Source organism: Bactrocera neohumeralis, unplaced genomic scaffold (assembly GCF_024586455.1).
Source record: "Bactrocera neohumeralis isolate Rockhampton unplaced genomic scaffold, APGP_CSIRO_Bneo_wtdbg2-racon-allhic-juicebox.fasta_v2 cluster11, whole genome shotgun sequence".
In the NCBI taxonomy this organism is placed as follows: Eukaryota; Metazoa; Arthropoda; class Insecta; order Diptera; family Tephritidae; genus Bactrocera; species Bactrocera neohumeralis.
The window spans coordinates 21,811,377-21,826,218 of NW_026089624.1; the positions used below are offsets into that span (position 1 = coordinate 21,811,377).

The 14,842-nt window shown below is 35.1% G+C and overlaps 1 protein-coding gene across 1 annotated transcript in view; it reads left to right on the forward strand.

The window, feature by feature from the left end:
- The first annotated feature begins 7,074 nt into the window (after positions 1–7,074).
- Positions 7,075–14,842, forward strand: part of LOC126766052 (uncharacterized) — a 16,303-nt gene continuing 8,535 nt past the window's right edge. Inside the window, exons 1-2 of the mRNA XM_050483753.1 lie at positions 7,075–7,611; positions 7,729–7,917. Of these exons, the coding sequence (XP_050339710.1) occupies positions 7,198–7,611; positions 7,729–7,917 (603 nt within the window). The 5' untranslated portion in view covers positions 7,075–7,197. The remainder of the gene's footprint in view (positions 7,612–7,728; positions 7,918–14,842) is intronic.

Consider the following 14,842-nt stretch of genomic DNA (forward strand, 5'->3'; position numbering starts at 1 on the left):
GGAAAAAGAAACGACAATGGGTTAAAGTAAAGAGTAGACAATGGGTTAAAATAAAGTGAAAGAGAATGAGAAAAAAAACTCGAGCAGAGTTGCGCAACACAAGTTGCTCGTGTGAAGGTAATGGGCGACAGCAAAAGAGAATCGCCCGAGAATTAGCAACAAAAGTTGCTTCATGTAATGGCGCTCATATTTGGCAACGAAAGTAGAGATAGAAAGAAAGATAGAAAGAGGAGGTAGAGTAGTGATGCCACTAATATGTAATTGTAATATTATTCAAAGCTCTAACAAACTTGACGTTATTTTACAAATAAAAGCATAAAATAGCTCTATTATATCATTTGTAATAACAATTCATAATTTAAAACAAATAAATATACCTATTTACTTATTTTTTGCATACAAATTTTTTACTTTGAACAAAATATTAAAATTTCATTGAAGTGCAAGGTATTAGTATGGCCACAACGAAATTGTGTAAGTACATGCAAAATGGACAGCTGTGTTGTCTTGTGTACATGCCGGCCATTGTTATGTGGCTGCATTCTTACAAATGTTCGTGAAGTAGGACTCACGCCGCCATTTTCAGTTCACTGTCGTGCTGCCATGTCCTATCGCGAGCATTGTGTTCAGCACTTGAGAGCGCTTCAAAATTGGCGTTTTTTATAACATTTTCCATTATGGCCAGATCGAACAAAATAAGAGCTTTTGGGCTTTTAAATTAAAGTACCCAACATTTATTAAATTTACAAATTATTATGTATTGGACTTTTAATACATGGCGAAACTACTTAAATTATTTTATATGATTTTATGGTATATTAAAACAACTATCTTTTTAACTTTCAATACTTAATAAGATGAATTAAGCCTGTTAGTTCTCAATAAATAAATGTTTTTAATAATTTGTAGTTGAAACTTAATTATACTATACATCAAATTTGCCAACGTTTCTTGAAATATATTTAAATTTCGCATTTTTTTTTATTTTCATTATTTTACATTTTTTATTAGCGATCTTGACCGGCGGCCAGCACAATCAGATATATAGAAATGTTCAACTCCTGGAGGTGAGAAAGCAATTGCTAAACGTCAAAACATACTGAACTTTGACAGCTAATCGAGTTCAGTAGGTTTTGACGTTTATCAATTGAAAACGAGTGATGGCCAAATTGAAATCTTACCAAAAATATGTAAACGGAGGGATTTGTTGCATCGTTCAAAAGCACTTATAAAAAATGTAAAATAATAAAAATAAATTTGTGAAATTTAAAGGTATTTGATTAAAAGTTTTGTAATTTGAAGCATCATAGTATTATTTTCAATAGAAAATGGTTAAAAACATTTAATGATGGAGAGCTAACAAGCTCAAATCTTTTTATTGGGTATTGAAAGGTCAAAAGTCAGTTGTTCTAATATACTTTAAAAAGATTTAGATAGTTTCTCGATATAATAAATAACCACTATATAGTAATTTTTATTCGTACTAAATCTTGGGTGTTTTAATTTAAATGCACAAAAATTATTATTTTGTTCAATCTTGCCATAATGGAAAATGTTATAAAAAACGCTAATTTTGAAGCGTGGAATAAGAAGTGGAATAAGGTGAACATCCCTTTACTCCTGTGCATAACAGGGATATTGGGATGCCCAACTTATTCCAGTGTGAGAGCGCCTCAAAATAAGCGTTTTTTATAACATATTCCATTATGGCCAGATCGAACAAAATAAGAATTTTTGGGCATTTTTAATTAAAACACCCAACATTTATTACGATTGCAAATTATTATATATTGGCCTTTTAATATATGACGAAACTACTTAAATCCGTTTTTATGATTTTATGGTATATTAAAACTTTTGATCTTTCAATACTTAATAAGGTGAATTAAGCCTGTTAGTTCTCAATTATCAAATGTTGTTAATCATTTGTAATTGAAAATTAATTCTATTATGCATCAAATTACAAAACGTTTCATGAAATGTATTTAAATTTCGCATTTTCTTTGATTTTCATTGTTTTAAATTTTTATTAGCGATCTTGAACAGCGGCAACAAATTCCTCCGTTTACATATTTTTTTGGTAAGATTTCAATCTGGCCGTCGCTCGTTTCCAATTGCTAAACGTCAAAACCTCCCCAATTCAGTCAACTGTCAAAGTTTAGGCGGTTTTGACGTTTAGCAATTTAGGAGTTGGGCATGCCATTATTCCTGGTGCCCAACTTTCCTGTCACCGGAAATGTGAGAACCGTTCACCTACCGAACTTTGACAGTTGACTGGATTGGGTAGGTTTCGACGTTTCGCAATTGGAATGACTAGAACGGCCAGACTGAAATTATACCAAAAATATAAACGGAGAGATTTGTTGCCGAAGTTCAAGATCGCTAATAAAAAAATGTAAAACAATGAAAATCAAAGAAAAATATATTTCAAGACACGTTTTGCAATTTGATGCATAGTAGAATTAATTTTCAATTACCAATTTTTAAAAACATTTATTAATTGAGAACTAACAGGCTTAATTCACCTTATTAAGTATTGAATGATCAAAAGTCAGGGGTTGGGTTTACGTTTTAGTATCTCATTTTCATTGCTTATTCCTCTTAAATGCGTGCACGGATTTTTTTAAATTTATATAGCACGGATAGCCAATGAATTAAACTTTGGTTTAAATGTAAATTTATTGTTAAATGTTAATTTGTTTTTTAGATATAAGTAAGCAAAAAACGCACATTTTCACATTTGCTCAAACAATGGCTCTCTTCTTTTGAGGTTTTTGTTACACTGCTTGCAAAAAATTTAACCAATTTAACACACACATTCTTTGAAATATATTTAATTGAATTAATGATAAATTATGAATTTTAAGTTGGAATTTTATGTACAATTTAATAAATAAAACAGCTTTCAATTACGTGTTATACTGTTCCTTGAAATGTAAGCAAAATTACTGAATATGAACTGTCAAACGGCGAAGAAAATAAACACAAAAGGAATACAGTAATAACCCAACAAATCAAAATGGTAGGTTACATTTGGGTTACTTTACATAGGACTCATTTCGGATCGAAGGTTGAAAGTATTAACAAAATACGTCCATATAACGAAAATTTGGAATAAAAAATTGCGCGATTCGAAAATACGCGATAACGAAAATTTGGAATAAAAAATCGCGCGATTTTTTATTCCAAATTTTCGTTATATGGACGTAATATATTGCCCACTTTTCAGGGTCTTGTATAAATGGTTGGTTGGGTTATCTTGGTATTACCGATACATATACAATTTTTAATTTTCAGTGTTTTTGTTATTTAAATAAAGTGGATTTCCACTTTAATTCATTGAAATAATAATAATAATAAACATAGAGTAACTCTATGCGTAAAAATACATACATTTTATAATAATTAGCGAAAATGCGATTTTACACCATTTTCAGGAGGCTGCCCTAGAGCCCCCCGTGGTCCTAGGGGGGGAAGGGTGCTATTATTCAAAAGCTCCATTCATTACCTTTCAAATGAGGGGGGTAGCAAGCCCCCAGCCCCCTCCCCCTTTGCGCAAAACCTCTTCAAAATGAGATACTAAACTAAACATTCCCCAAAGTCAGTTGTTTTAATATACCATAAAATTATTAAAAAGGCTTTAAGTAGTTTCTCCATATATTAAAATTCCAATATATAATAATTTGCAATCGTAATTAAGATTGGATGTTTTAATTTAAATGCCCAAAAATTCTTATTTTGTACGATCTTGCCACAATGGAAAATGTCATAAAAAATCTCTCAAGTCTCTATTTGAGACAATTTGAGGTAAATTCTCAATTTGCGACTAGTTACTCTTCACTAAACAGTCTCTGGCGTTAGTCTCAAATATTGCCTCAAATTTGAGACCTGGTAGTTGGCAGGTCACAAAACTAAAAAGAACTCTTGTCTGCCATTTTGAATATACTGAATAGAGGTCATCATAGATATTAATCGATTGTCTTTTTTTAATATTTTGTAAGCAACTCAAACACGAAAAGGATAAAAATAAATCAATTTTACATAAATTTCGTAAATATTATGAAATGAAGTCAACATATATTTTTATTTTTATTGATAATTATGTTTTTTGACTATGTTATAGAAAATTTAATATTTGTTATCGACATATTTATTTTCATTCAAGTGTAAAAACATCTCTGAATAATGAAATGTAATAGATTTTGTGACTGTCACTTACAGTATAGAAAAATCGTGCCAAGTCTCAAAAATTGTCTCTAACTTAAAATCCCAAATTTAGAGACTTGAGACTGTATCACAGTACAGAATCGCACGGTTATTTAGAGGCGCTGTCACACTGGAATAAGTTGGCCAAATCTTTATCATAGACATATTCAGGACCGGAGTACCGACGTAGCAGGAGTATCAAATGCTACGGGTCCCGCGAATCGGAGGGCCCCGCGCTCCAACCTACCGTAATTAAAAAATATCAATTTAGATGGATCGTAAAATACCCTAGCATGCTTTAAACGCGAAGCGCTTAGGCTATGCTTGACTTCCACATTCCACCTGAAAATCTAAAACTCGATTTCGTCCCGTTAAATCGTAAAAATAAGAAGGCATTTTACGAACTTCTTAACTTTAATGTTCTACTGTTTAATTATATATTATAATCGATTTAGTCTAGTATCTATACTAGGTACATTTCTACTCTTCAAGCGTCCAGATTTTTATTTTTAATTAAATAAATATTTTCATAAAATAAAATATAATAAAATAAAAAGAAAATCATTTTCGAATATCATTTGATTTTTTATGTTTCCTGGCCGTCAAAAGTAAATAAGTATAATTATTCAATTTTTACAATATTTTTATTGAAAATAATTGTTTAACGATATTCTTCTGACCTTCCACATTATAAAAAACAAACATTATTTTATATCATAAAACACAGTAATAAAAATGTTCTATCTAGTTATTTCTTTTTCCAAGCGGACGCTGACCTCCTAACAGGGGAAACATTTTTAGTTCAGCTTAGCCTATACATACATTTTTTTCCGATTCTACCTATCGTCTTACGAACGAAAGATTCTACTTCAAAAATTCCGATTTTGAAACGGTTATCGGACACTAGGTGGTCAGCCCGAGCCGATGCTACGAAGGCACATTTTGTGGTTTTATCACTATTAAGCAAGTATTGAAAGACATTTTCAATAACGTGGATCAAAAAACTAGTGTTTTTGAAGTATTTCGACAGCTAAAACCTCTTAAAACAGAAAAGATTTGGAGAGCAACATACTTTAAACATTTATTAAATATTTCTTAAGAATCGTGTTTCCCAAACTTAAAAATTGCTTTGCGAATATACTTACCTCTCGTGATCACTAACTGCAGTGGCGAACGTTCATTTTTAACATTAAAACGTATTAAAAATGAATTAAGGAACACGATGAGCAAAGAAGGTTTTAATCATCTCACTTTGTTGAATATAGGACATGACTTGCTTAAAGAAGTCGATATTGAAAATATTATATCTAAATTTGCCCATAATAAATCCAGAAAACTTTATTTGCAACAATTTTGTTACCCTAAACTTGAGAACTTATAGCAAACCAAGGGCCCCGTGACAGAATTTGCCACAGGCCCCGCGCTAGTTTAACATGGATAATATGATACGAGACTCTCACATTGGCTCTCATTTTTCCCTCAAACGCATTCCCTGATTATTTGACAGCCAAGGAGATCAGGGAATTTTTGACAGTTGATTTCAGAAAAGGCGGGATGCCAGAAGTAAAGCGCTATAATTACTTGACGATATTAGTGTAAAATGAAATTTCATTGAACTGTGCGAACATATCTTGGCAAAATAAATGTTTATGTAAATTTATTAATGATTTTGCATTTTAGCTTTTATATATGTATGCATTTTCAAAGTGTTTTATTTAGTGTTTTGTGTAATTTATTACATACTCAATATAATGCTTTTCAGCAGTGGCATCATTGACAAATGTTATAAAAAATGCGAGTTTTGACAGCTCTCTCTCGAATCAAAGAGTCTCGTATCATATTATCCATGAGTTTAATCCGGCCTGGATATATTATATTTATTCCTGAGTACAATTTCGTGAGAGTTGCCGCTCGATGCAAAATTCATTATCGTTTAACCGGACCTTACACGATCAAGAATATGTCTTCAAGTAGCAATACACTAACATTTTTCTTCTACCACATTCTCACTTTTCGAACTTTACAGCTGTGATTTGCTCAAAAAACGGTAGCGTTAAATTGAAGCCGAAATTTGCCGGATGCTATCTTAAAAAGGACGGCCTTCACTAGCAGTACCGTTTTTCTGTAATGTCTGTTGAACTTTACTTAAAAATTCAAATTTTGATATCATTTTTGTCATCTTAATATTTTTAATTTACGAAATCAATTAATAATTCGTCCTCCTCTATATTAAAGAAATTCGTTGTTTTTCCCTGTATAAAAGTCGTATTTACGTTACAATATCTATATATATAAAAAGAAGTTACATTTCCTTGGTAATCTTATAACTCAAGAACCGCCGAATCGATTGACACAAAAATTTTAGAGTTCGTTCCTACCTATAAGGAGGTAGTTTGTGTGAAGTTTGTTTGGAATCGGTGCAGCCGTTCCTGAGTTTGACATTTTTTGTGAGTAAATACACTGTACCAAAATCAAATATTTTCAATACGATTTATCAATTTTACATCGTGCTCTCATTGCGAACAGAATATTAATTTGCTGTCATTGGAATTCAGTTGACAATTTTCTTATGTGCTTTGAGTTCTTTTATATCTTGCTCTCATTTTGAACAAACATACTTTTGGTGAGTGTAAACCATGTGTTTCTTTTTTAATTGTATTTTAATTGCTTCATTTTTATATATATAGTTCAATTGCTAAGCGTTACTTAATTTTCACAATTTAAATTTGATCTTATTTTCCGGTGAGTGTTTTCTTTATTTGCACAATTGAGGTTATGTTCAATGTGAGTGTATAGGAATTGATATTGCCACGCACACACATTGAAGTTTCATTTAAATGTATAATTTTTTCTAGAAATAATTTTCAATGTATTGCTTTTACATTCAATTAGTCATACACTGTACTGAAAGAATGCCACGTTCAAGACGACCAAACATTGGCAGACGTTCACGTCAAACAAAGTGAAGAAGTTCGTGTTCGACGAAATGAAATGGAAACACAACGACACAGACGGAGAACTCACTTGGATAATAGTGAAGCACCAAGAAACCGTCGTGGGCGTACGTCCGTTTATGATATACGTCAAGTGGAACACGCGGCTTTCAATTACGATGCCACCATTGATTACAGCATGTATGCCTACATTGGCCAGATGAATATAGAATGTATACATTGCAAAGCATTTAAATTCATAAACGAAACGCCTGGCATGTGTTGTGCTGGTGGGAAAGGCAAATTACCGGTGCTAGAACTTCCGCCAGAACCTTTTCATTCATTGGTTTTTGGTAATTCGCCAACGTCAAAGCATTTCGTCTTAAATATTCAAAAATACAATTCATGCTTTCAAATGACATCTTTTGGAGCTACAAATATTATAAAAGATGGATTTATGCCGACGTTTAAGGTGATTTCTTCGTGCGGAATTAGCAATATCATTTTTAATTTATGTGCCGTCCCTGTGTTCGATGTTTTTAGAAATTAAGATCCGTTATCATCTATATATATTTCTCGACCGTTACAGATTCAAGGTCAAATATACCAAACAGCTGGGTCTTTGCTACCATTCCCAGATGGTGATCATAAATTTTTGCAAATATATTTCATTGATGGTGAGAATCGTGAATTAAATAAGCGCTGTGCAATTTCGACGAATACGAGAAGATCAATCGTGTATGAATTGCAAACATTTTTTCATCAACACAATGAATTGGTGAAATTGTTTAAAGTGGCACTCGAACGGATGCGAAGAGCGGGAATTCCCGCTTTTTTTCTACAGGTTAATTTTTTTAAATAGTCTGAAAAAATTAGGGAATTCCCACCATTACCACATGAATTTCCTATGCACTTTTGTCGGGATTTCCCGCATTTCGTTTTATTGAAATTTCCCCTCAACAAACCACAAATGACTGGCACGTTAACTTTGAATGGGGATTCCCCAAATTAAATTTGTTTGAATTGCGGTTGGCCTGTCAGGGATGGTAGTTCACGACTATACCAACACTAAAAATGTGCAGTGATAAGAAGTGAACCATTTTTGACGGTAGAAAAGCCCTATTCAAATAGCGCGGGAATTCCCGCAATTGTTTTATTGAAGGAAACATGAATGACGGGAATTCCCGCAATTTACGCAAATGTGCTAAATATGATTTATAAATCATTTTCATTCGCTAATTAATTTTTGCAATGCAGGTCAAGAATCAACAAAAAAAGTCAGTGTGATGAATTTTTATTCGTACCGATTGATGATTCGCCCTCAAGAAACAAATTTTATTTTGCGATGCAATCAACTTTCGCATCAATATATCGTCGATATGTACGCCAAAATTGAAAGTGAGCGATTAAATTTCATCCGTTACAATCAAGCCCGATTAAGATCAGAGGAATACATACATTTGCGTGACGCAATAATCAATGATGTAAATGTGAATGATATCGGCCGTTTAACAATTTTACCATTATCATATGTTGGTAGCCCACCAACATGCAATATTTCAAGGAGTTCTGGAATGGCTAAAGTCTTGCAACAAACATCCATTATTTTATGGGACGAATGTCCAATGGCCCATAAAAAATCTTTGGAAGCCTTAAATCGAACATTACAAGATTTGAGACGGAGTTTACAGCTGTTTGGCGGTGCATTAATATTGTTATCTGGTGATTTTCGTCAAACGTTGCCTGTTATTCCGAGATCAACACCAGCTGATGAAATTAATGCATGTTTGAAAAGTTCATTTTTGTGGGCACACGTACAAGTGCTTTCGTTGACGACCAATATGCGTGTGCGTCTTCAAAATGATTCTTCAACACGTGAGTTTTCAAAGCAATTGCTGAAGATTGGCGATGGAAAAATGGCAAGTGATCAAAATGGGTTTATCACGTTACCGAATAATTTTTCAATAATTGTATCATCAAAAGAAGAACTCATTGATCGCGTTTTTCCAAATATTGCTCAAAATTATAATAACCATGATTGGTTACGAGAACGTGCAATTTTAGCACCAAAAAATGTCAATGTCAATGAAATCAATTTCCACATCCAGGAAAAATTGCCAGGTAATTCGGAAACGTATAAATCCATTGATACTGCTATGAATGATGAAGACGCAGTCAATTATCCGGTTGAATTTTTAAATTCTTTGGAACCACCAGGCATGCCACCGCATAATTTGAATTTGAAAGTTGGTTCATCGATTATACGTCTTCGAAATCTTAATGCACCGAAACTTTGTAATGGGACGAGACTTTCAGTGAAGAAATTGATGCCAAATTTAATTCAAGCAACAATTCTCACTGGCAAAGCAAAAGGTGAAATTGTATTAATACCGCGCATCCCATTAATACCAACGGACATGCCATTCGAATTTAAACGTCTTCAATTTCCTGTTCGGCTATCTTTTGCTATGACCGTCAACAAAGCCCAAGGGCAAACGCTCCAGGTGTGTGGAGTTAATTTAGAGGAAGCTTGCTTTTCTCACGGTCAACTGTACGTTGCATGTTCGAAAGTTGGAGCCACGAAAAATTTGTTTATTTATGCACCACAAAATAAAACAAAAACTGTTGTGTATACAATTGTATTAAATTGGACATTGCTTTTCTTTTTCATTATTGTGTTAAGAAATCAAATCTTTTAAGCAATCAATTTTTTGTGTAGAGAAGCGCGCCGGGTAACGCTAGTTTAATATATCTTTCAAATGTTCACAGCTACGAACGATGCATTGTCAATAAACGTGGCTGATATATTAATTGACGGCACCACTACCGTAAAAAACGTCGCTTCGCTACCATAGCTTAATGTTATTCTGATGTCAATTTTTGCATTCAAGTCGTATGGAAATGTTATGCAGTTGTCGGGAATATGAATATTTCGTTATATTCATGGTTTGATATCAGATTATTAGCATTACGGTCAAAACATGCAAGAATTTTTGATTATCAAGTTGCTTGCAGTTTACATCACAGCTGTAAAATTAAATCAATTTTTACACGTAGTTTGTGCGCACAACTTGAAAGCAAGTTCTTGATCGTGCAGGTGCAAAAATTTGTTTTAATCTTCTTCATATTATACACCATCATGTAAAATGTTATTTCATATCTTCATAAAGCTCGAAACTGAGTTTTTATTGATTACGATATTACGTATATGAACAAACTTTAAAGCATTTGTTATCAGAGAACTAAAACATAAGTAAGTGTTGTTTCAATGTAAGTAGTTTCTATTTTATATCGTGCTGCCCTACTTTTGCTAAGTAATGAAAAGTGATGTTTCGATATTTGGTAATTTTTGGGAAACATGTACATGTTGCTAAAAGGGGCCATACACGACACACATGTGCGTTCGATCTGTATGAAATCGTTTCGCCATACACGACATACAAATTCATTATGCGTTCATCAAATATCTTTAACAGCCCTATTCTCATGCCCTCACAAAAGTCACCAACCTCACTACAGTGATGTTTCTCACTATAGTGAGGTTTACCTTATTCTGGCGAAAATTCAAAAGCTCAAATGCTCACTATTATCACAAATCTCTGTGACGTGTGAAAGCAGCCATCATAATACAAAACATCTGTGTTGGTTTTCTTTTACATCAATATTTGACATTTTTTAAAAAATATTTGAGTGTTATAACTAGCATGGAGGTACTGTTCTTTGTGTATGCGGCAATTGTTGAGGAGGAGGAATCGGGGGGTAGGAGGAAAATTGTGAAGGGTTTACGAGACAAAAGCGATCCTTTTACCATGCAAGACACAACATTTATAAATACATTTCGATTCCCAAAATCGCTATGTAAAGTACTTATAGGTGAATTGGTGCCGCATGATGTGCAGAAGTCGAGTATATCTTTTGATCTGCGTTTCCTGGCGTGTTTGTATTTTTACGGGCATGGCTCTTACCAAAAATGCGTTGGTAATAGTTATATGCTCTCTATGAGCCAGTCCTCTGTGTCTAGAGCTCTGCACTTTATTTCGAAATTAATTATGGATGTTAAGGGCAGTGAAATTTATTGCCCTTCAAGCGATGTTTCAGATACAAAGAAGGGGTAAGATAAATAAATACAAATAAATATAAATAAATAAATTTTCTCTTAAAGATTTTACACGAAATTTGGGATCAAGGGCACAATCGGCGCAATCGATTGTACCCACATTGGGATTGTTTCACCCTCAAGCACAGACGCATACATATCTTTATTATCCATTTGTGTTTTTGTTTGTTTATTTTTACTAAAACAGCTGTTTGACAGCAAAAAGCTTTTTACCTCACGTGGTGACTTTTTTAAGCTTTTTTATTATGAGGTTAGAGCAAGAATAGCCTCACAAAATATGCCTCACAAGAAATCTCTCAAATTTTTTTCAAACTCAGTTGAGAGGTTTTTTCAGAATTGGGCTGTAAATTTCACAAATTTATTTTTCATTGTTTTACATGTTGTATAAGTGGTCTTGAACGATGCAACAAATACCTCCGTTTACATATTTTTTTGGTAAGATTTCAATCTGGCCATCGCTTGTTTCCAATCCTTCTTCTTAATTGGCGTAGACACCGCTTACGCGATTATAGCCGAGTTAACAACAGCGCGCAAGTCGTTTCTTCTCTTCGCTACGTAGCGCCAATTGGATATTCCAAGCGAAGACAGGTCCTTCTCCACTTGGTCCTTCCAACGGAGTGCAGGTCTTCCTCTTCCTCTGCTTCCCCCGGCGGGTACTGCGTCGAATACTTTCAGAGCCGGAGTGTTTTCGTCCATCCGGACAACATGACCTAGCCAGCGTAGCCGCTGTCTTTTAATTCGCTGAACTATGTCAATGTCGTCGTCGTATATCTCGTACAGCTCATCGTTCCATCGAATGCGATATTCGCCGTGGTCAATGCGCAAAGGACCATAAATCTTTCGCAGAACTTTTCTCTCGAAAACTCGCAACGTCGACTCATCCGTTGTTGACATCGTCCAAGACCCTGCAACATATAGCAGGACGGGAATTATGAGTGACCTATAGAGTTTGGTTTTTGTTTGTCGAGAGAGGACTTTGCTTCTCAATTGCCTACTCAGTCCGAAGTAGCACCTGTTGGCAAGAACAATCCTGCGTTGGATTTCCAGGCTGACATTGTTGGGGGTGTTAATACTGGTTCCAAGATAGACGAAATTGTCTATAACTTCAAAGTTATGACTTTCAACAGTGACGTGAGAGCCAAGTCGCGAGTGCGACGACTGTTTGTTTGATGACAGGAGATATTTCGTCTTGCCCACGTTCACTGCCAGACCCATTTTCTGTGCTTCCTTGTCCAGCCTGGAGAAAGCAGAACTTATAGAATATGGTACCTTCTCTGTTTAGTTCTGCAGCTCGAACTATTTTCTCTAGAAGCAGGTTGAAGAAGTCGCACGATAGGGAGTCGCCTTGTCTGAACCCTCGTTTGGTATCGAACGGCTCGGAGAGGTCCTTCCCGATCCTGACGGAGGCAGGAAAGCAGCTTTGAAATCGACGAAGAGGTGGTGTGTGTCGATTCTCCTTTCACGAATGCGAAACAGCACGCAGATTGAAAGATGTGAGTATATTTTAATTTTTTTTAAATAAATTTGCATTTATTTAATACTTTTTTATTTGATTTTACAGACAAAATGCCGAAAACAACCAGCAGTTGGAAGAAATGTGTTGCAGGCTGCAGCGAGGGAGGCAGAATATTTAGGTTTCCAAACAGTGCAAATTAAATAGTGCAAAAAGTGTTTGTGACTTAGTGAAAAATTTCGATGAAATAAGTGTTTCGATTGCGCAATTAAAATATTAATTTTGGATAATGAAATTGAAATTCTGGGTATTTTTAAGTGTGATGTGCTGAACATGTAAATCGCGACAGACTGCAAGCGACATCTGTCAAATATTAAAATACACACGTTCTTATGGACACAGTTATGTAGTCGTGCAGCTGCCTCAATAGGAGGATGGAGTCATATGTAGAAGTTCACGCAAGTGAGGAAAGTTCTCTGATCGCCATTCACTTGGGAGTGGCCAAAAACGAGTCTTCTACATATGACTCAAGCAGCTCACTACTTCCGGTCTTTGACCAAGTATCCTCTGGGTAGCCTAAGAACATCCGTTTGAAGGCGAGCTAAAGTGAGAAGGCGAAACATCCCCTGCATAGGGTTGTGCGCTGGGTTTGGGACCCGCCACGTAAAAAAACACTCCAATGAAAAAACAACAACAGCTTTGGATAAGAGACCCCCCTTTTGATGACGACCATGGCAAACGAAATAAGGACAATGATATTAGGACATGCACCTGGAATGTCCGGTTCCTTAATTGGGAAGGTGCCGCTGGCCAGCAGGTTGATGTCTTCGTAAAAATAAAGGCTGACATCACCGCCGTCCAAGAAATGCGATGGACGGGACAAGGACAGAGACGAGTAGGTCCTTGTGACATTTACTACACTGGCCATATAAAGGAGCGCAAGTTTAGTGTAGGATTCGTGGTGGGAGAGAGACTCCGTCGCCGAGTACTATCATTCATTGCGGTGAATGAACGTCTAGCCACAATCCGCATCAAAGCGAGGTTCTTCAACATATCGCTGATTTGCGCCCACGCCCCGATGGAAGAGAAGGACGATGTGACCAAAGATGCCTTCTATGAGTGCTTGGAGCGCACTTATGAAGGCTGCCGCCGCCATGATGTCAAAATCGTGCTTGGAGACTTTAACGCCAGGGTGGGCAAAGAAGGTATCTGGCTAGATGAGTTAGCTCTCCCCTCTATACATCCGACACTGAACAACCACACTACAACACACCACACTAACGCGATCCACAAATGAAGACCCCACACATGCAGAAATTCCACATGAAGACACCACACACTATTACACACGAATATACCACACATGCAAACATCACACCACAACTCTACACTACCCAACAATCAAAACCGACCGCTCGAGAGGACGACCTCCCTTTTTTTTACAACGATCTCGTACCGAGCGAACGTGTCACGCAGCGTCAGTCTCCGTATTTCGCAGTGGCAGTGAATCCAAACCATTAAAACTAAATATTAAATACAAACCGAAACATTGAACTAAACATTAAATTAAACAAACCAAACCGAAACATTAAACTAAACATTAAATTAAACCAAACCGTGTATACTTTTTGCCGGTGAGATAACAAGTGCCGAGGTAAGTGGTGGCTAGCAATAGCGATAGAAACATTGGTCCTTCGAGCCATAGTGAGAGGCACTATGGAAAAATAGAAAAGTGGTGAAAAAAGAAAAAAAAAAAAAAAAAAACGTATTAACGAAAACAAAAATTGTGCAGTGAAGTGCGAGTGAACTAGCTTGGAAAAACAAAAACAAAAATCTAAGCTAAACCAAAAAAAAAAAAAAAAAAATTTTTGCGGTGAGAAGAAAGTGCAGTTAAAACGGAAAAAAAAGTGAGGAATCAACAGTGCAGTGAACACATAAAAGCACATAAAAGTGCAGTGGCGGCAACTTTCATATACATACATATGTACATATATACAAGAATATAAGTGCGATTCCTAGACAAAACATTTTCTCTCCAAAAAAAAAAAAAAAAACAAAAAAAAAAAAAAAAAACACCCTAATACATACATATAATGAAAAGAGCGGGCGCGAAATAAAGAAATAAATTACATA